This window comes from Apus apus, chromosome 8 (assembly GCF_020740795.1).
Source record: "Apus apus isolate bApuApu2 chromosome 8, bApuApu2.pri.cur, whole genome shotgun sequence".
In the NCBI taxonomy this organism is placed as follows: domain Eukaryota; kingdom Metazoa; phylum Chordata; class Aves; order Apodiformes; family Apodidae; genus Apus; species Apus apus.
The window spans coordinates 17,507,032-17,529,016 of record NC_067289.1 but is presented as its reverse complement, the minus strand read 5'-3'; the positions used below and the strand labels follow the sequence as shown (position 1 = coordinate 17,529,016).

Here is a 21,985-nt window from a genome sequence, read left to right as displayed (position 1 = left end):
GGATGCTCTGTGTGGTGTGGCTTTTGTGTACATGAAATGCTCGTCAGCGGGAAAAGTGCAACCTCAGGTTCTCTCCCACAGGCAGCTCTTTGTTCCGAGATAAAGGACCTTACACCAAAGGTCCTTTGTGCTGCTGCTCAGAACGGTGTCGGGATTAATTGTACTGATAGGCGCTTGAATGGGGAAGCGCGGCAAGGCCGCTCACTCCTGCCGTAATTACCTCCGAAACCAAGGAGGAAATTAAAAATGTGCGGGGAGGTGCCCCTTTTGGTGGCTTTTTGACTAGCAGGCAGTCACGGACACTGAAAGTGCATCCCTAAACATGCTGCTGTTCCTTCCAGAAGAGCAGGACATGGTGGCGAGGGGGAGAAGCATCCAGCACCACCACAAACAGCCGCTGTGGTGGAAGGCAAGCAGTGTCCTGAGGGAAATGGCTCAGCCATTGATGCTGTCTCCAGGAGCCTGGCATGGGGCGAGTGGCCCGGCCTGGCCATATGGCCACTTGCCCCACACTGGACTCCTGCAGACATAATGCCGTGGTGTGCATGGCTCCCAGAGAGCACGGGCACGTTGCAGAACAGGTTCTTCTGTTTGTGGCGAGGCTGCGTGGGCGTCTTTACTAACTTTCCTCCCTTGCCTTCTTCCAGGATGCTCTTGACTTGCCTGAGCTGCCTTCTCCTCATCAGGGCAAGGAGCTGGCGTCCTACCTTGCCAGCGCATCGTGATAAAAGCTGGCAGTCCCCATGTTCAAAGGCAAGAGAGTGTTCAAATCAGAGCCAGTTGGTGAAGACAACTGAGTCTTCCCCAGTGGCTTCATCTTGAAAGAATTTTGATTTTCCCCCCCTCCTTTCTGGCTCAGCCGTTGCTGCCGCGCACGTCTGCCGCTCAGCAGCGCGAGACGGGCTCTCTGGGCCTCTTACAGGGGGAGTTCAAACGTTTTCGCTGGCCTCAGACCATGCACACTGCATTCCTGAGCCCCTGCACGGGGAGGAAGAGGTCCCCGACTCCAGATGGGTCCTCGCCAGGGCTTCAAACACCCAGTGAACTGCTGGGGACTCTGCAGAGGTGATGGGAGGGCTTCTGGCAAGGGACCCCTGTTCTTTGTAGCTTAGGGTGTGCCTGGGAGGAGATTTTTGCAGGGCAGGGAGTAGACAGCCAAATCAGTGCTCACAGCGCTGTCCAAGGAGTGAGGCACTTTCTCTGCCCTGGGATCCCACTCTGCCATAGGAATCTTGCTTTTATGTGGAGTTGACAATGGCCTGCTGCACTCACTGGAGCTTAGTGAGGCATCCCTTGCCTTTTCCAGCCAAAGGTAAGGAGAGGACAGCTCAGCCAGCACTGCAGAAAAGTGATAAAGCAAGCCTTAGGGTGACTTCCCCAAGCTGGCAAAATTGGGAGCAAATTTCCCATTGACTAATGGGACCAGGCTGTTGGTGTGGCACACAGGATTGAGGTGGCTTTGAGTCACTGCTCGGCCAGCCCTGCAAAACGTTTGCAAACATTAACTGGGCAGGGAAAGCGCCGGTGCCATCTCCAAGCCCATTTCTGGCACTGTGTGCCAGAGGGAGAGAGCAGCTGGCTGCTTCTGAACACCTGAAACCTGGTGCTCACCTATCTCCCTGTCTTGGTACACCAGCACAGGGACCCTTTCGTAGGGCCCAGTTCTTGGTGTTTGCTGGAGAAAGGGCACAGCTTTGGTGCCAGGCTGCTGCGAGATCTCTGCGCTAGATTTAAGGGCAGAATGATTTCTGCAGCTCGGCTGCGGCTGGCTCGGCTCCGCATGCGGCCACTGGCCCCCAGACCACGCAGCGCAGCAGCCTGTGGGGCTGTCTGCCCATTAAGGTCATGCCCATGAGGGGCTGGGAGTTCCATGACCCCACCTGGCCCCACTCACTCCCGCAGCTGCAGGAAACCCCCTCTGTGCTCGGCCTGCTTCCTTTAGCTGAGTTGCTCAGTGACTTTATTATTTCCCCTCTCCGCTCTCTCAGTGTGGTTTATGTGGCTCCTGCACGAGCGGCCAGCTTGGCTCTGTCAGTTTTTTTCCCTCTGCTGGTCAGATGGCAGATGCTGCCAAATTAGGATGCAGGCAGCAAGCCTTCTGTCCGAGCTGTGTCCCTGCCCCGGGCTGACACTCATGGGAAAGGGCAGTGCCGAAGGGGTGGCTGCCCACATGCCCTGGCCTGGGGCACAAGGGCTGCCTGGGTGGAGGCTGCTGGTGTGCAGGGGAGTTCCTGCACACCCTGGGCAGGGTTGGGCAGCAAAGTTCCCCTCCTGCCCCAGGAGCAGGGATGCCCGCATGGTCAGTTCCGGCTGTGGGAACCCTGTGCTGCCCCGCTGGCCGGCACGCCCTACTGCCCAGATCCCCGTCTCCCCGCCCTGACTCACCGCTGCGGTCGCTCATCTGCACCGGCCCTGAGCACACAGGGCACCCCTTCCCGCTCCTTCCACAGAAACACCCAGCCAGTTGCCTGCCCTGGAAGTGGGACCCTTGGCTGGCTGGACCCACGCAGGGTCTCCACGCCAGGACTTGGCAGCCTGGCCTGCTGTCAGTGCCGAGTACACGTTTGGCTCTGCTCCGCCGCCCGCATGGCGTGCCTGGGCCCTCGCACAGCACCACTGTGCCCTTATTAGGGCAGCCAGCGTGCAGGGCCTGTCCCTTGGAGAGGTGTGGGCAGCACTGCTCTGCAACCCGCTCCCCCATGGCCAGACACCAGCTGCCTTCCCTGGGAACTGCCCTGGCACATGGGTCTTGGGTGTGCACAGCAGTGTCTCAGGGAGATCTTGTGGCCATGCAGGGCTACTCTCCAAGCCTTGCCAGTGGTCAGTAGGTGATGCTGTGGGAATGGGAGGAGGAGGGGAGAAGGAAGATGGCAGTTCATTGCATCTTCTGGGAAGGCAGTGCCTTGGGGACTGGGAAGCAGCTGCCTACAGGCACCCAGTCCCATCCTGCACCCAGCCCTCCTGGTGTCCTCATTGCAGGTCCTCCTTTGTTACCCGCTGGGCAGAGGACTCCCTTCCTTTTCTGTGTTTTTGCCAGATGCTCCTTTGTGTTTTTAAGAAACAGTAAATAACCACTGTCCAGTAACCACCTCTGCCCTTCTTCTGTTTTCAAACTGGTGTCAGTTTGTCCTTCCTACTGTGGATGCTGCCTCCCATCCAGGAGGGAGCTGGGGAGCTGGCACCACAAAGGGTTTTCCTCACTTGTGCTTGATGCTGTGTCCCCTGCCAGTGCTACCATCACCCGATGGGACTGCTTTTGTGTTTGCCTCCTACTAGGGCTGTTCATGTGGAATAGGCTGGCTGGCCAGACAGGAATCCTGGCAAACAGCAAGGCAGGTTGGAGGGCCCAGGTTTCCCCAGATCTGCTTGTTTATCTGTGGCACAGTGGCACTTGTGGCCTGTGCTCTCGGCCAATTGGTGGGTACTGGGTCAGAAGCCAGTGGCGGGTCTTGCTGGGTTGGGACACAGGAGGAAGGTGTTTACCTCCAGCCGGGCTTCATATGAAACCCTGCGTCACGTGAATATTTCCTTCCTCCTCCGCGTTTCCTCCCTGGCTGGGTCAGCCTGTGGTTTTTCTGGGATGGAAGAAAAGAAGCTGACACTGCCTCTCGCTTCTGGAGCTGAGCCGTTGTGCCTGGCACAGCAAAGCTGCCCCAGGATGTCCTGTGCCCCAGGTGCTGAGAGCAAGCAGCTTCCAGCCCGCTGCCAACTCTGGGGGCTGGAGAGCTGTGGCTCCATCCCTGTGTCTCGGGGCTGGGTGGGCTGAGGGATGTTTAGATGGATGGATGGACAGACAGCCCTTAGGGAGCTGTGTGAGGTCTGAGATGAGGCCATGCCTGCAACTGGGATGGGGGATGCCCTCAACAGGAAGGCATTTTGGAGCTGATCCTTGGCCCTTCTCAGACACTGGAGCCCCTCTGAGCACACTGGGATCTTCAGGGGGCTGTTGCCAAACTCTGGCATTTGCAGACCCCTTGTCCCAAAACCTCCCTGGACATCAGAGGGGTCAGAAGACCCCAGGGGTGCCTGCTCCCTCCAAACAGCCTATGGGGACATCTGTGGAGCAGGGTCGCCAAGCCAGCAGCCCACAGAGGGACCAGTGGCACCAGCCACCAAGCCAGTCATTGTTCCCCATCCTTGCGTTTTGTTCCCTGGTTTTGTGCGTGGTGCTTGCGCGGAGCCACGCGGCTCTGCCTGGGATTAGCGACAGCTGCCTGCAATTGCAGCTCTTCCCAGACAAGCGTCTCGCTTCCCCAAGGCTGGGGCTGGGGCTGTTTGGGGAATGCTGCCGGGGTGGTTTGTCTTGTAGTCTGCTCCAGGAATGTTGGCCAGACGGTCAAATTCTTCTCCCCTCTTGTAAAATGAGTGATGTGGGGCGTCTCTGGGAGAGCAGCCTGCCAGTCCCTCCTCCTCTGGATAAACCTGCCTGGCCCGCACCGCCCTGTCATGGGAACGGGCCCTTTCAACCCCAGCCACAGTAAATACGTGCCCTGCCAAAGTAGAGGGGGAGGGTGTGGATGGGGGTGTCCAGTTTTCCTCCTCTGGCAGCCCCCCACACTTGCTGGGAGACACTGCTGACCGTGCCAGTGGTCAGGAATGGCAGCCTGTCCCAGTCCTCCCCCTCGCCACCTGGCCAGCTCCTTGTCCTGCTGCTTCCCTGCTCCTGCACAGCTCTCCAGGGACGCCTTGCTCTTCCTGTTCTGACAGGAGAAGAGAAATCTGGAGTCTGTCTGAGCCATTCCCCCTTCCTCCCACCACATCTCACCCCCCAAGTTGCTGTTTTCCACAGAAATGTCAGCCTCAGCTCTCCTCTCCCTGACTCCTCCTGGTTTTTACCCCCTCTAATCTTGGCCTTTGTCTCCAATTACTTTTTTTCTCTCCACCCTCTCTCTCCAGAGACCCTGATGGACACAAAGTGGGTGACTTCTGAGTTGGCATGGACAACTCATCCAGAGACAGGGGTAAGTCTGGAGCCATCCCTGATCCTGACCTCCAAAGGGTACAGCTGGACCCAGCCCCACAGGAATCAGGGCTGCTTGCCAGCACCTTCATGGAGTTGGCTGCTTCTTCCCCCTTCCCTCCAGTGCTTATCCTCTTGCCTCATGAAACCATCTCCTCCTGACTCTGTGCCGGCAGAGCGGGAGTGCCATGGTCCCTGGCGCAGTTTGCTCTTAGTCACCTTGATGACCAGGAGGGTTGGGACGGGTGGAGGTGCAGCTGCTGTTCTTCCCTGTTGACAGTTGCCTTGTCCCCCCCACCCTGTGCTGTTGGCGATGTGTCCATGGCACTGATCTCCCTGTCTGGGGGTCTAACCTGCTCCCCTCTCCCTCACAGTGGGAAGAAGTCAGTGGTTACGATGAGGCCATGAACCCCATCCGCACATACCAGGTGTGCAACGTGCGGGAGGCCAACCAGAACAACTGGCTTCGTACCAAGTTCATCCACCGCCAGGACGTCCAGCGCGTCTATGTGGAACTGAAGTTCACTGTGCGGGACTGCAACAGCATCCCCAATATCCCTGGCTCCTGCAAAGAGACCTTTAACCTCTTCTATTACGAGTCGGATACAGATTCTGCCTCTGCAAACAGCCCATTCTGGATGGAGAACCCCTATATCAAAGTGGATACAATTGCCCCAGACGAGAGCTTCTCCAAGCTGGAGTCTGGCCGTGTGAACACCAAGGTGCGCAGCTTTGGCCCTCTCTCCAAAAATGGCTTTTACCTGGCCTTCCAGGACCTGGGAGCCTGCATGTCTCTCATCTCCGTCCGGGCTTTCTACAAGAAATGCTCCAACACCATTGCTGGCTTTGCTGTCTTCCCGGAGACTTTAACGGGGGCCGAGCCCACTTCTCTGGTCATTGCACCAGGCACCTGCATCCCCAACGCGGTGGAGGTGTCTGTGCCCCTGAAGCTGTACTGCAACGGTGACGGCGAGTGGATGGTGCCTGTGGGAGCATGTACGTGTGCCGCTGGATATGAGCCCACCATGAAGGATACCCAGTGCCAAGGTACGTGTGTGGCAGAATGACTGTGGCACTTGTCCCCATGGATGCATTGGTGCAGAGGAGGCGGTTTTGCATTGAGCTCAGTCTGTTTTCAGAGGCATGGATGCTGGGCAGGTTCCCTGAGGGGGAAGCAGGGTGGTATCTCAGAGGACTGGTCTGCATTTTGACTCAGCATCTGGAAGCTGTAAAGCCTTTGTGGTCCAGACTGGTGCGGTGATGTGCTGGTTAGCACCCACAGATGCTCTGTGGGATGCACCTCCTCACCAGGAACCCCATGGCTCAAGGCATGGTCCTCAGCAGGGATCCAAAAAGTTCAAGCCCCTGAGCATTATTAACAGAACCTCCCTCTCACCTCTGCTGATGTGTCCAGTGTCTCCCCCTCTCTCCTTCCTGTGGTGCTCAGGGCTGGGGCGAGCAGTTGTTCCTGGCAAGTGTGATTTCACATTGCTTGTGTGGAGGCACTTGGAAGCCCTGCTGTGCTGGCAGCAGGAGAAGCCATGTGGATGCATGCGGATGCATGCTCCCTCTGCCAGCACTGAGGGCTCAAAGCAGGAAGGGTGGTTAGCTGCCTGAAGGCAGGGGAGCCAGAGCTCCCCATTGCTGCTCAGAGGGGAGGGAAGAGCACCCTGCACATGGAGATATTTGGGATAGAGCCGTCCAGAGTGGCAGGATGGCCCTGTGTGGGTCTTGCAGCTGCCATGCTCTCCCACAACAGCTTTGGTGTTGCTGTTTCACTCCAGGTTGGGCTTGTTGGTAAGGAAAAATCTGCCTTAATGGGTGTTGCTTTTCCTTGGGGTGATTTTGTCCTTGGGAGCTGTCTCAGACACGAGACCCTGCTCTGGGATGGTTTGGGTTTAAAACAGTAAGGTCACTGCTCCCCTTGGCTGGAGGCGTTTGGCAGGGAGCAGGACGCTGGCTGGGCCCCCGACACTGGATGCCTTGTGCTTGCTGATGACGGGATGCTTGTTGCTGGCCCTTTGCTCTTGGCAGGGACAGTGTGATTTGGGATGGCCTGTGATTTGGAGCTAGGGCCAGGCTGGCCTCTCTGCTGGCTTTGGGAGCAGTGTAGCTGTCAGCCATGCTGCTGGTCAGGGAGAACTCGGCCTCCATGGGTCCGTGGCTCTGCTGAGGGACCAGAGCCTCCAGCACCGTGGCTGCCATCACAGTCCCAACTGCAGGGGCAGGTTGCTTGTGTCCCCTGCGTCAATCTTGTGGGCAGCCAGTCTGGCTTCTCCTGGGGCAGACAGACACGGATGTCAGGCCTCCATCACTGGACAAGAAGCCTGTGCTTAAAAGTGTACTCAGGAGTCCAGGCTCCAGGGCAGCTCATTTCCTTCATGCTCGAGTTGGGAGATCTTAGACCATACAGGGTGTTTGCTCTTTCCCAGCGGGGTTTGGACATGAGGTGACACCATTTCCAGGCAGCATCTGGGCTGTGCTAAGCTGGGGCAGGACTGAAGGCTCTTCAGGGCATCACTGCAGCCTAGGATGAGATTCCCTCTCCACATCCCCGACTGGGCAGACACCCACAAAACAACTCTCTCGGCACCTTTAATTTTCTCCCCCACAAGCCCCAGCTTCTTTCCCAGCACACAGGGAAGCCACACGGAGCCACGGGCATGTCTCCATCCGGCAGCCTGCCTTCTGCCTGGGCAGAAGCAGCAATGTCCTCACGTTTCTCTGGGAAAGTTGGGCTGTGCTTGTAGCATCAGATTTTCCGCCATATGATCGTGTGTTTTAAGTGGAAACAGCTGAAAAAGGGCTGGGAGAAGCTGGAGCTGCAGCTCCCTTTTCTGCTCTCAGCTGGATGTTCCTTTACCCTGTTTCAGCAGCACAGCACTGCCGAGAAGGCTTTCTGCCCCCACGGCACGGGAATAGGTGTGGATGCGGCCCCATGGAGCTGGGGTTTTGGCACCCCCGCTCCGGGGAGCTGCCGAGGCTTCACCACACAGGGAAGAAGCACTCTGGAGTGCCAGATGGCATTTTGATAAATAACAATACCCAGTTAGTGCTTAGATGGGATAAGCCCTGTTGTAAATCTCCCCTTTCCCCATACTTTCAGTGGCCTTTGAAGATCTCCTCCTTTTCCTCTTTATCTCCATCCAGAGCCAGGATTAGACCTCGCATTCAGACCTGTTACAATGCTGCTTGTATCCCGGTCCCTCGGGAGCCGAGGGCTCATCCCGCCAGTCTGAAGGCAGTTTCTTTGGCATGCTTTGTAACGCGATACGCCAGGCTGGTATCTGGCGCTCTAGTCCTGAGTTGCCACAGCATTGATTTGGCATCTCATTCTCAGCCTCATTATCTTTATTTAATTAGCACGCAGCCCTTCTGGGGGTTGTGCCGCTTCCCACACACTCCCTGCCATGCAGAGCTGCAGAGGCAGCTCTTGCAGGATGAAGGGGAGCTGCTGGTCACGGAGGGAGATGAAGGCTCCCGCATGCCTCCCACAGGCACTGCCTTCTCCCTCTCGCCTCTGGAGCTCAGCCTTTCCCCTTGGCCCGGTCCGTTCTCCTTTGGGTTTGCCAGCACCCAAACCGTGTGGGGGATTTGGTGCCAGGCACTCCCGCAGGCAACCAGTGGGAGTTTCCTTCGAGCAGCACGGGGCTCCCAGCGCAGAGCAGCTCAATGTGTGGCACCTCCCTGAAAATGCTCCTGAGCATGTGCTGCCCACGATGCATTTGCTGGGGTTTGCACCCCTTGTGCTGCTTGGCTTCACCCAAAGACAGAAAAGTCTGGGGGCTGGCTAGCCTCTGTGGCAGGCTAAGCAATGAGCCCCCTCTTCATATGGCCCTCGATACCTGTGGGGAGCCCTGGCAAGGGGCTGTGGTGCCCTTAAAGCCTGTGCCCCACTTGGGAGGGGGACAGAGGCTGTGTGATGCAGTCGATGGACACATAAACCATAAAAGCACCTGGGGAGACAGTGGGCAGTGTGATGCTGCTCTCCTCAGACCCATTTCTCAGCCTTTTCGATGTCCCTTTTCCAGTGGTACCAGGTGCTGTATGTTTGGGCACAGTCAGTCCGTTTCAGCAGGTCAGGCTAGGGCCAAAATCTGATTTTTTGCGAGAATAAATTTCCCTTGCAATCAGTGACTAATGGAATCATCACCCTGAATTTAAAATAATAATAATAAAAAAAATATGCCAAGCAAGCACTGCACTTGCCAACTGTTTGCAGCTTTGCATTGCAACATGGGCTTGCTGCATGAAACCCAGGAAGTGAAACTGCCTGCTATTAATTGCTCGGGCTTCCAGATCAAAGGCAGCTCAGAAGCGCAGGCAGGGGAGAGCTGCCGGTTTACAGCCAGGCAGCTCCACAATGGGTTACTTGTAACACGGTTGAGGAAATCTGCCCCTGCCGTCCTGCCTGTGACCTGCTGTGGCTCGAGAGGCAACTTTGCTTATTGATTATTTTATTTTTTCCTTTAAAAAAAAAAATAAATTGGTTTACTGCCTGTTCTTTGGATGCCACTGTTCAAACCCCGAGGGCTCTTTCCCTTCTCTCCCCACCAAATTTACTCCATTCACTTTTTGGGCTGTGCTAGCATGAAATATTTCCACTCAAAGGGTGATTTAAGAAAAAAGACAAGAAAAAAAGAAAAATCAAGTGCCTTTTAAGAGAGACTTGAAAAGAGAGTTACCGCCTCGGCTGTAGCCAGGCTGTTGCTTCCAAGGCTCTAATCCATCGGCAGCCACTTACGAAAGCGAGAAGGGAGCGAGCCATGCAGGTTCATAAAGCACAGATCATCCCAGGCAAACCCAATTGCTGCCTTTAAAGAAATTACAGGGTTGCTGGACAAAGGGATGTGATCGGTTTAGTTTATCTAGGCTCAAGCGAGGTGTTCTGCTTCAGCCCCACATGGAGGGAAATAGCTGGAAGGATGTTGCCCAGGCTGGAATAGCATCGTATGGATGGGAAAGCAGTCGAGACTTGAAACAGGGTGGCTTGTGGCTGGTATTTCCCGATGTGCTGTGGGCTATCCCTCCCTTTCCCAAGGGAGGGAACCCCAAAGTTTTGGGGATGCACATGGGGTTCGTTGTTGCTTGCCCACATCCCATGCAGTAATGGCGGCTGCCTGCAGGATGAGTCACGGCTCTCGGCTGCTGCCAGGAGGGTTTCATTTCAGTTGTTTTTCAGCTCCCTCCCTTGGACTTTATTCACTGGGGTGGGGATTGTATTTGGGAAGAGTGCCCTTCTCTTCCCCCAGCCCTGTGCTGCAGCTCTGCAAGTCAGGATCAGGCCCTGGAGGTGAGCAACTGATGAAAATTCCAGAGGGGTTGCCAGAAGCAGCCGGATGGCCAATGGTGGGTGCCATGCCGGGTGTGCGATGCTCTGTAAAGGGTGCAGGGGCAGTTTTGCAGCAGCCCCAGGCCTCCTGCTCCCTCCCACAGCCCACATAAATCCCTTCGACATCTGATCCCTGCTGTCAGGCCTGGCTGCATCTCCTTCCCATCAAACCAGCAGCTGCTTTTCAGAGCAGGGAGCTCCGCTTTGGTTCCCTGACCTGTTTTCTTGTGGCTGTCAGTGACTGTCATGTTCTCCCCAGAGGTGACCACGGCCCAGCATCAGGAAATGTGATCTGTGTGCAGAGGTTCAGCATTGTTATTTTATTTGAGGACACTTGAGGAAAAGTGCTTATGCAAACCTCTCGATGAGGATAGGGGAGCCCAGCTCCCTGGCTCCAGCTGGATGAAGTCACAGAGCTCCAGAGCTCCCAGGCTCACTCCCCAGCATGCTGGCCAAGACAGTGGTTGTTGTACAGGCAGTTTCTTGAAGAGAAGAGATGACACAGCGGCTTATCCACCAGGGACCTGGGATCAGCTTTCAGCTCAGTTACAGCCTTCAAATGTGGCGGCTGAGAGCTGTCACGCTGCCACTGAGGTCTTTATACTCTGATTTATTAAGCAGGGTTGGAAACTTAAACACTGGAGTGCATCTGGGCCTCGGTCCCTCTCCCGCTCTTCCCCGGCATTACAGAGCTGGGACATGGCTCATCCGTCTGTCTCTTGCCAGGGTGCCATGAGGGTGCAGAGAAGTGACCCTTACGCCTGTGCTGGGCACTCCTGTGGGATGACAGGCTGTCCATAGACAGCTCTGCCAGACCCTTCCTCCTGTGGGAGTGCAGGAGGTCACTGTCTCCTCCATGTCTGTAACCCCTTGGGCACTGGCTGGTGCTGAGCATGCAGGAGGCCAAGTGCCATCATCCCTCCTGCATCCTTTGCAGATCACCTCACTGTCCCCCGCTGCCATGCTGTGCTTGGGCTGTTGGCTTCATATGAGCCCTGGGTGCTCCAGCTTTGCTTTCCCCCCAAGGAGCCTGTTATTTCAGGGGGGTTTGTGCGTGATGGATCTGGGATCCTGTCCATAACCCAAGCATGTCTGGCAGCTTTCTGAGCCCAGAGCGTTCCTGTCCAAGAGGTTTCAGTCATCCTTCATTCCTCAGCAATCTGGTTCCTTATGTGTGAATCTGCATCCACCCAGTTTGAGCCGACCAGGACTCCGGCTGGGGTGGGTCTGCCTGAGCTGAGGCTGTTCCACTACCTCTGGGCATCTGCTGTCCACATCTTTCCATTTCGTGGTGCTGAAGGTGGCCCAGACTGGGGGGAGGGGAGCCCTAAGCCTGCTGGCTAGGGGCTTCCATGGCTCACAGAGGAGCAGGTCTGCTCACTCCTTTGCCCTCCAGCCTGCGCAGTCAGGATGGGCTAAGCTCTCATTTCCAAAGGGAAGGCCCAGAGGCTGGGTGAACTCAGGTCAAGGAGCTGGAGCAAGTCAAGCCATGTGGTTGATCCTGTTTTGACCAAAGAAGAGTCTCCTTGCTGGAAGGCTCCTGCCTTGGGAGCAGGAAGCCACCCATCCGGGCAGGAGGGCCTGGAGAGGGCACAGTCTGCAGGTCCCTGCCTTGGCAGCAGAGTGCCTCTCCCCACGATGGAGCTGCTTGGGCATCCCCCTTTCCCAGCAGCACCACGATGAAGAGGGCCTGCTCCCCTGGCACTGCTGCCATCCGGTGCCTGGGCAAACCTGTCACACTCTGCCAGGCCGGTCCCACGGGGACCTGCACACAGCTCCAGGGGGTCAGGATGGCTGTGTGTGGGTCCCCGCAGGACCGGCTGGGCAGCGTGTGACTCAGCAGTGCTCCACGCCCCATGCGCAGGGCTGAAACCAGCCGGAAAACTTCCACCAAAGATGTCAGGAGATGCCTCATAGCAGGAAACTTCCACCTGCCACAGCCTGGTGAAACACCAGGAAACCTCCTCCTGTTTACTGGTTGATGTGTGGCTGGGACGGGGCTGCTGGAAGGGTTACGCACCCTTGGGAACTGCCCTAATCCCACCCTGGTGATTCCACTCTGGCCATGGCAAATGGGGTGATGCCAAAGCAGCGCCAGCGTTGGCAACCATGAACACAGAGTACAGAACCTGTTTCCTTGGGGCAGCACTGGTATAAATTGGGCTATTTTGAGGTGCCAGTTTGGGTTCCTGAGGCTGCTTTGCTCCTCGGCTCAAGTGCCTTTAATCCTCTAATGTGCCCCTCATTATGACTAAACACCAGTAGTGCCAGCCGGCCGGATCCCAGGATTTGTGTCTCCTTGAAGGACCCTGGTCGGAAGTGGGGGTAGGAGGTGGCAGCAATGCTGAAGCAGCTCTTCAACTGAGGACCTGCAGGAATGTTTTCATCTTGCTCAGCGTTCCACTTGAGCTGGCCTTGGGACGTGCCACCACCCCGGAGCTCAGAAGTGGCTGAAGAGCCGGAGGCAGAGGGTTTGGGGCTGAGTGGCTACGTTTTGGGTAGTGGAGGCCTCTCACAGGGGTTGCTGCAGGCAGGGCTGAGGGATCCTTTCCTTCCTAGCCATATTTCCCCAGACAATAGATCACTGACCCTATGGAGGATGCTGGGCATGGAAGCCAGCTGGGGAAGGGGGAGCTAATGTGTGAAAAACCCTTGGGAAGTACAATGAAGGAACAAAATTGGGGATGGGCTCTCTTGGCTAGACCTGCCCTGATGCCTGTACAGCTGCAGAGTCTGTATGGCTCTTCCCATCCTTGGCTGCACCAGGTCTGCTGCCAGAGCACAGAACTGCTGGGCAGAGCTGAGCCCTTACCCTGTTCTGGGGGCACCACTTCCCTGGGCACAGTGGTGGAAAGGCTTGTGGGTGGCCTGTGGTCCTCAAGCCAGTGAAGGGAGATTTGACAGAGCAGCAAGGAAGGGTCTGCCCAGCCTTGGGTGGGATGGTGGATATTATCTGGTGCATTTTATAACTCAAGTCTGTTCTCTGTTCCTCCAGCTTGTGGCCCAGGAACCTTCAAATCTAAGCAGGGGGAGGGTCCCTGCTCTCCCTGCCCACCCAACAGCCGGACTACCTCTGGAGCAGCAACAGTCTGTACGTGTAGGAACAGCTTTTTCCGGGCAGATACAGACCCCGCAGACAGCGCCTGCACCAGTGAGTCCTGCCCTGGGGGAGGAGGGGAGGTCTGGAGCAGCGGTCCGTGCCCGTGATGGGGAGGGGGTGCTGTGTTGTGCCCATGCTGGAGGTGAGCTGGGCATGGGGGCACAACATTCCTGATCCCCATATTTTCCTCTGCAGGTGTCCCCTCCGCCCCCCGCAGTGTCATCTCCAACGTGAACGAGACGTCGCTGGTGCTGGAGTGGAGTGAGCCACAGGACACGGGCGGGCGGGATGACCTGCTCTACAACGTCATCTGCAAGAAGTGCAGCGTGGAGCGGCGCCTCTGCACCCGCTGCGACGACAACGTGGAGTTCGTGCCGCGCCAGCTCGGCCTCACTGAGCGTCGCATCTACATCAGCAACCTGATGGCCCACACCCAGTACACCTTCGAGGTCCAGGCTGTGAATGGCATCTCTAACAAGAGCCCCTTCCTTCCCCACTTTGCCTCTGTGAACATCACCACCAACCAGGCAGGTCAGTGGTTCTCCACCGCAGAGCAGATCAGGGACTTCTTGCTGACAGCCTCAGAGGCTGCAGTCCTTTGTGCTGCCAAGTTATTGGCTCTCTGTGCCTGCATCTAATCCCCTGGGTAAATTCTCTCCGTTTAATGCGTGTCCCCAGAGGAGATGAGATCAGAACGCGTGCAAGTGGAGAAGGGCAGGGTTGGCAGATGCTCCAGAGAGCTTTGGATCTCCTAGACCTACCCCTGAGATGTTGTGCCTGCTGCGAAGGGAGGACGAAGGAAATTAGATTTCTCCCCTGTGGGCCTGAGAAGGCTCAGCACCAGCCCAAACCTTCACAGCCAGCTGATTTCTCTGCCATTACCTCCTTCCTCCTGCTCTGGCCCAGCTCCAGCACGCTGGTAATCTCCAGCTGCTGTGCTCTGATCTGATTTCACGGGTCTCATTGGTGGGGTGGAGCATGGAGCTCCTGGTGGCTGGAGGAGGGGAGGAAGCCCTGTTTTGGGTTGTCAGGGCCCTTCCCCAGGCCAGTTTGCAGCTAGGCATGGGGCAAAGTGTTACCTCAATTCTATTTCCAAGGTTCCCCTTGGTCCCTTATCACCTTGACTGCAAGATGATGAGATCACACCCCCTATGAAAATTTGTATGAAGCCAGTCTCAAAGCTTTTCCATCCATTTCCACCGGGGTCATCCAAGCAGGTCCTAGGCCAACATGGGATGGTGGAGAGGGAAGTCTGGCACAGATGGCTCATTCCTCCCTTGCCTTCTTGCCTAGCCCCGTCTGCCGTGCCTACAATGCACCTGCATAGCAGCACTGGGAGCAGCATGACACTGTCGTGGACTCCCCCGGAGAGACCCAATGGCATCATTCTTGACTACGAGATCAAGTACTCGGAGAAGGTAAAGTAGGAGGCAGAGCAGCCTTTCCCCTCATTCAGCCATTCTGGCAAAGAGGGTCCCTACAAAGATAGTGCCATAGGGATGGAGGGGCAGCAGGGTGGGGGATCGCTTCACAGAGGTGATAGCCACGTGTCTCCCCTACAGCAGGGCCAGAGCGATGGCATTGCTAACACGGTCACCAGCCAGAAGAACTCGGTGCGGCTGGATGGGTTGAAGGCCAACGCTCGCTACATGGTGCAGGTCCGGGCACGCACAGTGGCTGGATACGGCCGCTACAGCCTCCCCACTGAGTTTCAGACCACTGCAGAGGGTGGTAGGTACCAGGACTGGGAAGCATCTGTCCCCCAGCCTTCCTGTGCATGCTCCTTCCCCAGCTTGACTTTGATTCCTGCCTCTCCCTCCATCAGGCTCCACAGGCAAGACTTTCCAGGAGCTGCCACTGATCGTGGGTTCGGCCACTGCAGGGCTGCTTTTTGTCATCGTTGTGGTGATCATCGCTATAGTCTGCTTCAGGTACTGGCTTTGCAGGAAGTGGGGGTACAGAGAGGGGTAGGGGTTTGCTCGTGTCTGCCCCAGAGCTTTCCCCTTGCCTGAGATCTGGCAGCTCTAGTCTGAGAGCAAAGGACTGGAGCTGCCGCACTTGGGTACCAGAGCGCAGGTCCTATGGGAGGACTGTGCATCTCTGCTTCCCCAGCACCAGCTGGGGCTCTGCCCAGGCTTCTGCCATCCGCTCTCAGAACAACTAGGCCATCTTCTCCCATCGCACCTCGGGCAGGAGGATGGCTCTGCTTGCAGGCTGGCAGAGGGGAAGCTCTCTGGCATAGACTGTCTGCTGGGATTTGGAAGCTGGCATTGAATGTCTTTGCCCCATCAGGAAAGGGATGGTTACTGAACACCTCCTCTCGTCTCCTTTGGGCAGGAAGCAACGCAACAGCACAGACCCCGAGTACACGGAGAAGCTGCAGCAATATGGTGAGTGTGAGAGCCCAGCAAATGGGCTCTGCTTGCCCTCTCCCAACTCCTGCCCCATGCACAAGTGAAGGGCAAAGGGACAGCCAGGATCCGGGTGGGGTGGGCTGACTGCCAGCCAAGCTGGCTCAGCATCTGTCACCTGTGTTGTGTCCCTCCTGGTGACAACTCCTGTGCCCCTGCAGTCACCCCTGGGGTAAAAGTCTACATTGACCCCTTCACCTATGAGGACCCCAATGAAGCCGTCCGGGAATTCGCCAAAGAGATTGACATCTCCTGTGTCAAAATTGAGGAGGTCATTGGAGCAGGTAAGTCCCGGGGCTGGGCACAGCTGCTGTGACCACTGTTTCTCACCTTGCTGTATGGTTCACCATGCTGCCCCCTTCTCCCCTTCCCCACTTCAGGGGAGTTTGGTGAGGTGTGTCGTGGGCGCCTGAAGCTGCCTGGCCGCCGTGAGATCTTCGTGGCCATCAAGACGCTGAAGGTGGGCTACACGGAACGGCAGCGACGGGACTTCCTGAGTGAGGCCAGCATCATGGGCCAGTTTGACCACCCCAACATCATCCACCTGGAGGGTGTGGTGACCAAGAGTCGCCCCGTCATGATCATCACAGAGTTCATGGAGAACTGTGCACTTGACTCCTTCCTCCGGGTGAGCATCCATCCCCCACTGCCCTTGGCTGGGGTCTGTAGCACATGGGAAACAGCAGCTCCTAGCCCTCCTTCTCCATCCCTTTGTATTGTCATGCTGGCATCCGAAGGGCTAAGCTGTGCATGGACTTTGTAGGGTGGGGAAAGATATGTAGCTCTAGGGAGGACAAAGGTGGTGGCAGCGCACTGGGATCATTCCCTGGTTACAAACCCCTCTGATCTCTCCTCTGGCAGCTGAACGATGGGCAGTTCACAGTCATCCAGCTAGTGGGAATGCTGCGAGGCATCGCTGCTGGCATGAAGTACCTTTCAGAGATGAACTACGTGCACCGGGATCTGGCTGCCCGCAACATCTTGGTCAACAGCAACTTGGTCTGCAAAGTGTCTGACTTCGGGCTCTCACGCTTTCTGGAGGATGACCCAGCTGATCCCACCTACACCAGCTCCCTGGTATGGGACACTAGGAGGGGTCCACAGATGCAGGGGTGGGGGGAGACACCCCAGGTATGTGCTAAATAATGGAGCTGTGTATCCCTGCAGGGAGGCAAGATCCCAATCAGATGGACGGCTCCTGAGGCCATTGCCTACCGCAAGTTCACTTCGGCCAGCGACGTGTGGAGCTATGGCATCGTCATGTGGGAAGTGATGTCCTACGGGGAGCGACCCTACTGGGACATGTCCAACCAGGACGTAAGTACTCCCTGAGGAGCGGGAAGCTTTGGGCCAGCCCTGGGGGCTTGGGTGACTCACAGCCTGCCTCCACATGTGTCTCCACAGGTGATCAATGCCGTGGAGCAGGATTACCGCCTGCCACCCCCCATGGACTGCCCCACAGCACTGCACCAGCTGATGCTGGACTGCTGGGTGCGGGACCGCAACCTGCGGCCCAAGTTTGCACAGATCGTCAACACGCTGGACAAGCTGATCCGCAACGCTGCCAGCCTGAAAGTCATCGCCAGTGTCCAGTCTGGGTCAGTGGCATCCCCACCCTGCCAGGACTCCCCCTAAGCCCAAGGAATGCTGGGGTGGCTGGGACAAGAGATGTGGGAAGGCAGGGATAAGAAATCTTCCCCACTTCCATTTACACCTCTATGTCCCCTGCTCCCTGTGACCTGTGTCTCTCTTGCCCTTTAGCATCTCCCAGCCTCTTCTGGACCGCACTGTCCCGGATTACACCACCTTCACCACCGTAGGAGACTGGCTGGATGCCATCAAAATGGGACGGTACAAGGAGAACTTTGTCAATGCTGGCTTTGCCTCCTTCGACCTGGTGGCACAGATGACTGCGGAGTAAGTCCCTGGGGGCACAGGAGGGAGAGAGCTGGGGCAGTAGCACATTGTCCCTTGTTCCTCGCCTCTCTGGCAGGCAGCTCTTCCTGCCTGAGCATGTGGAGAGCTGAGTTGTGCGTGGGGTTTTCCCAAGTGGGTAAAGGTCTGGGATTCAGCATCCAGTCCCCTGTTAGGACACTGGTGCTTGGCAGAGGGCTGTAATGAAGATGGGTCCCTTGGCAGCAGCTAGATGTGACAGGGCCACGTGCTGGTATTGCTGCTGGCAGGGGGCTGAGTCTTCACCTTCTCCTTTCAGAGACCTGCTGAGGATAGGGGTGACGCTAGCAGGGCACCAGAAGAAGATCCTGAGCAGCATTCAGGACATGAGGCTGCAGATGAACCAGACGCTCCCAGTGCAGGTTTGACCAGAGGGGACTCTGCATTGGAACGGACTGAGGGAACCTCCCAAACAGGTTCAGTTTGTGGTGCAGCCCGGATCCCGTTTCCCCCTTCACACGGCACTCCTCTGCCTCGGACAGTCACCTGGGATGGGACGGGACGGGCCACCCTTCCCTGGATCCGGAGGCACTCGTGCCGAGAGGGAGCCCAGCTTTTTGTCCCGTATCCTGGAGCGGCGAGGCAGCAACGCATCTTCATATTGAAGATGGATTAAGGGACAGAGATGGCACATCCTGCTTCCCGCCCTGTCTCGGTGCTTATCGGTTTGAAGAGTTGTTCTGCTTCTTGGATTTCTTTTCACCCCATTTTCCCTCAAGTCTTCACTTCCCACCCCTCCCCGAGGCCACAGACTCTTGACCCGTCTGCCGAGTCCATCAGACGTGTCCGAAGCCTTCCCTAACTCTGGTCCCCACATGGAAGCAGCTGGGGCAGGCTGAGCCAGCAACAGGGCCGGGGCCATTGGCCCCAGACAATCACCCCTCTTCTCCAGCCCTGGCAGCCCCTCTGCCCGAGGGTCTGCACTGGAACGTGTCCAAAGGGAAGGCTTCGCTCCCTTTCTTGGCTTTGCACGCCAGAACCCGAACCCCGTGAGATTTACTATGCAGGGAGTTAGGAAAAAAAAAAAAACAAACAAAAAAAAAACAAAACAAAAAAAAGGAGAGAGAAGAAAAAAAAGAGATATATTAAATAAGAGGGAGCATAAAGGGGAGGGAGGGGGACCAGGTGCCCAGCTCCACATCTCTTACCCTCTTGGTTCTCCTGGCCGGCTCTGGACTGCAGAGCAAGGCCATCAGCACGTTTGCACAGGGACCCTCCGCCCCCGGACCGATGGCAGCCCCCCTCCCCCACGAGGGACTGGAGAATGGGGCTGGGGTGGGGGCTGCGCCGGGGGCTTAGGCCTCCCCCAGCCTCCTCTTTTATGCAGAGAAGGAGCGGGTGCCGCCGGCGCAGCCGCCCCGCTCCTGACACACGCTGTGATTGCTGCCAAAAGACTCACTCACCTTTCCCCGAGGATTCCCTGCAGCCCGGCTCCTCCAAGCTGAGGAGACTCCCAGCGTGCCTGAGTGTGCGTGAGTGTGTGCATGCGTGCGTGGGTGTGTGCTGGCCGGCAGGACTGTGTGAGGCAATGGGCAGAATAAAGGCAATAAGAATTTTACCGGAGTTTCCTTTGCTCGATCGTGCTCTCCCTGAATCCAGCCTGGCTGCCTGCAGCTTTGCTGCCCACCAGGTCCTCCTCCTGGCCAGCCCCAGGCTGGCTCTGTGCCCCTCTCTGCTCCCTACTCCACTTTCTGTCATGTATTCAGGTGGTCCCACAGGGTCCCCCTCGGTACCGGTGCTGCCACAGCGTTGAGCCAGGCAGTGATGTGCCCACCCTGCAGTGCCCAGGGACCCAGCATGCTCCTCCTGTGGGGTGCGTAGACTGAAGGTTACAAGTTCCAGGGCAAAGCAAGCCATGAAACTCCATTTAATACACTCAGAGATGCTTTTTTTTCCCCTCTTCATCCCTTCCTTGAGTCAAGCTGGAACTAACTGCAGAAATGTGATGTGTGAACACTGACTGGGGAGCAGCCAGGCTCACTGCACACCCCACAGCCCCAGGGCCTCCCACAGACCACTGGTTCCTCCCCTGCTCTCCCCAGGCAGAGTCCAGCCCTGGCAGGAGTGTTGCAACAGCCACTGGCATCCCTGAATCACCAGCCTAAGCCTCGCTCCTTCTTGATGTGAAATGGCACCTGCTGAGCCAGGGGGGAGCACACCAGTGCAGACAGCAAGGTAGACCCTTGGGGGTTGTCCCTTTGAGAGCTGGGCCAGGGGGATCCCAAACTCTCAGTCTGGGTCCTGCTCCCTCATAGCTGAGTGGGATGCTGGGGTTGCTCATGCTGGGGGTTCTCAGGTCCTATCACCCCCCCCAGCTGAAGTGCATCTCGCTGGCTTGCTTACAGGGATGCTGTTCTGGCAGTGCAGAGAGGCAAGTGGGTGCTACCTGAAATGTGGTACTTGGCCCTGCTCCCCTCCTCCTCTGGCTGATTGAGCAGGTGCTGTTTTTCCCCTTTCCTTGAAACTCATCTGCCCTTGGGTTTCTTATTAACCCTGTCCTCCTTTCCAAGTAATGGTAAACAAGGCCAGGAGGGCAGCTGGCAGCAGGTCCTTATGCTCGGGAACAGGCTTCCCTCATCCCACCGTCCATTCTCCATGGGATATATCAGGGATACTGGTTGCTGGGGATGCTGCAGTCCTGTTTCACTAGCATCTCTCAGCCCTGCCCATCCTGGCTGGCTCTCTGCTTTGGCTGCTTCCTGGCCCCCACCATGGTGGAACCCCAAACAGCAGCTGGCAGAGCTTGCTCCTCTCCCAGATCAGGCAAAGCAGCCTGGCATTTGGAAGCTTTTAAGAGCAGGTGGCCAAAGAGGTGTTAGAGCCCATCTGGGTCTTGCTAACCTCCTTGCAAGCACTCTGGAGCTCAGGAGCTGCCCCTGCTGCCCTAGCCCCAGTGCTGTGAGGGTCCTGCTGCTGCAAGGTTTGGGGTCCCACCAGCCCCAGACATCCCCACCAGACATCCCCACCTTCACCCTCTATCCTGGCCTGGCTTTGTTTTGGGAGGGTTTCTACTAATTTTAAACATCAAACCCACAACAAGCTCCTCCTCCCTGCCACCTCTGAGCCCACCCTGCTCCCATGGGGCAGAACGCAGCATCCCTGCAGCTGGCCCTGGGTCTCCCTTCCAGCCTCGGTCCCCCCCATGCTGCCTGTTTTGCACCCAGGGGCTCTTCTCATGCTGTACCTGCCACCTCCTTTTTTATAGTTATGTACAGGGGGAAAGCTGTGTTTGATGGGGAAAGAAAAGCAACAGTGAAAATCAGCAGCAAGGGAAATGAATGCGAGCGTGCATTTGTAAAAATATTTTTTAACGGAAAGACTTTTTTTTCAATTAAATTATTTAAGGAATTTTATGGAGGTCTGTAGTGCCTGTGTGGTTCTTGGGGGGCTCTGGGTGGCGGGAAGCCCTGCACTGGGCAGGTGTGGGTGTCTTTGGGCACTTCAGTGGGTGCAGGTCAGTGAGCAGGAGGCACTTGGCCCACGGGGGGCAAGCTCAGCCCAAGCCTCCCCAAAGATACTCTCTGCCACCTCCCAGGGCAGCTGGTGGGTAAGGACCTTCGGGGGCTGAGAGAGCAGATGATGCTCCCCAAGCTGCCAACCCTTGGGTGCAGTTGCGGGGACATTCCGGGGGGACAGCGTGGGGTGGCCAGGCTGAGGTTGGGGGGGGGGAAGCCCTGCCTACATTCTGCCTTTGCCCTGCACTCCCCCCCCACTCCCAGCCCGTGCAAAGAGCCTTTTGTGCTGCTGGGTTTTTTTCCCCCCTTTTAATTCCTAACTAGGAGATTAAGGGAAGACAAAGGCTACGATTGTTCCCGCTCTGCAGAGAGCTGGAAAGTTCGGGGAGGGGGGGACAGTCCTTTTCCAGACAGGCCCTGAGGAGGGGGATGAGCACCCCAGGTGGAGGGGCCGGGATGGGGGTTGACACCCTGGGAGCGGCGGTGGGGGGTCCCGGGGGCAGTGCTGGGGCCGAGGCACAGCGGGTGCCTCGGGGGGACCCCACTGGGGTGGGCCAGGGGCTCAGGGCTCCAGCGAGAGGCTGGGAGGCTCTCCGCAACAGAGGAGGAGGAGGAAGGCTGGGGATGATGGCTTGGCCGGCTCGCCGCCTGCTTGGCGTTTTCCCTGCTAACTCTTGGCTGACACCTCGGCGACTTGGCAGGGAGAGGATCCCGCAGCCCCGTCAGCCGCCTGGGGCCGGCGCAGCTGGAAGGGATCACGGCTCGGCACGGCGC

General features: G+C 57.2%; 1 protein-coding gene across 4 annotated transcripts in view; it reads left to right on the top strand.

Annotated features, from left to right (window-relative positions):
• EPHB3 (EPH receptor B3) overlaps positions 1 to 19,593 on the top strand; it is a 28,138-nt gene extending 8,545 nt beyond the window's left edge. The window contains exons 2-16 of one of the 4 annotated variants that reach the window (XM_051626680.1): positions 4,897 to 4,961; positions 5,335 to 6,007; positions 13,288 to 13,443; positions 13,588 to 13,923; positions 14,686 to 14,810; positions 14,958 to 15,123; positions 15,218 to 15,323; positions 15,730 to 15,782; positions 15,965 to 16,087; positions 16,184 to 16,431; positions 16,665 to 16,880; positions 16,971 to 17,120; positions 17,208 to 17,401; positions 17,565 to 17,720; positions 18,016 to 19,593. In XM_051626680.1, coding sequence (XP_051482640.1) covers positions 4,897 to 4,961; positions 5,335 to 6,007; positions 13,288 to 13,443; positions 13,588 to 13,923; positions 14,686 to 14,810; positions 14,958 to 15,123; positions 15,218 to 15,323; positions 15,730 to 15,782; positions 15,965 to 16,087; positions 16,184 to 16,431; positions 16,665 to 16,880; positions 16,971 to 17,120; positions 17,208 to 17,401; positions 17,565 to 17,720; positions 18,016 to 18,124 — 2,876 coding nt within the window. In that variant the 3' untranslated portion in view covers positions 18,125 to 19,593. Of the gene's footprint in view, positions 1 to 4,896; positions 4,962 to 5,334; positions 6,008 to 13,287; positions 13,444 to 13,587; positions 13,924 to 14,685; positions 14,811 to 14,954; positions 15,124 to 15,217; positions 15,324 to 15,684; positions 15,783 to 15,964; positions 16,088 to 16,183; positions 16,432 to 16,664; positions 16,881 to 16,970; positions 17,121 to 17,207; positions 17,402 to 17,564; positions 17,721 to 18,015 lie in introns of all 4 variants that reach the window. The other 3 variants (XM_051626677.1, XM_051626678.1, XM_051626676.1) reach the window with 3 other exon arrangements.
• The last annotated feature ends 2,392 nt before the right edge of the window (positions 19,594 to 21,985 follow it).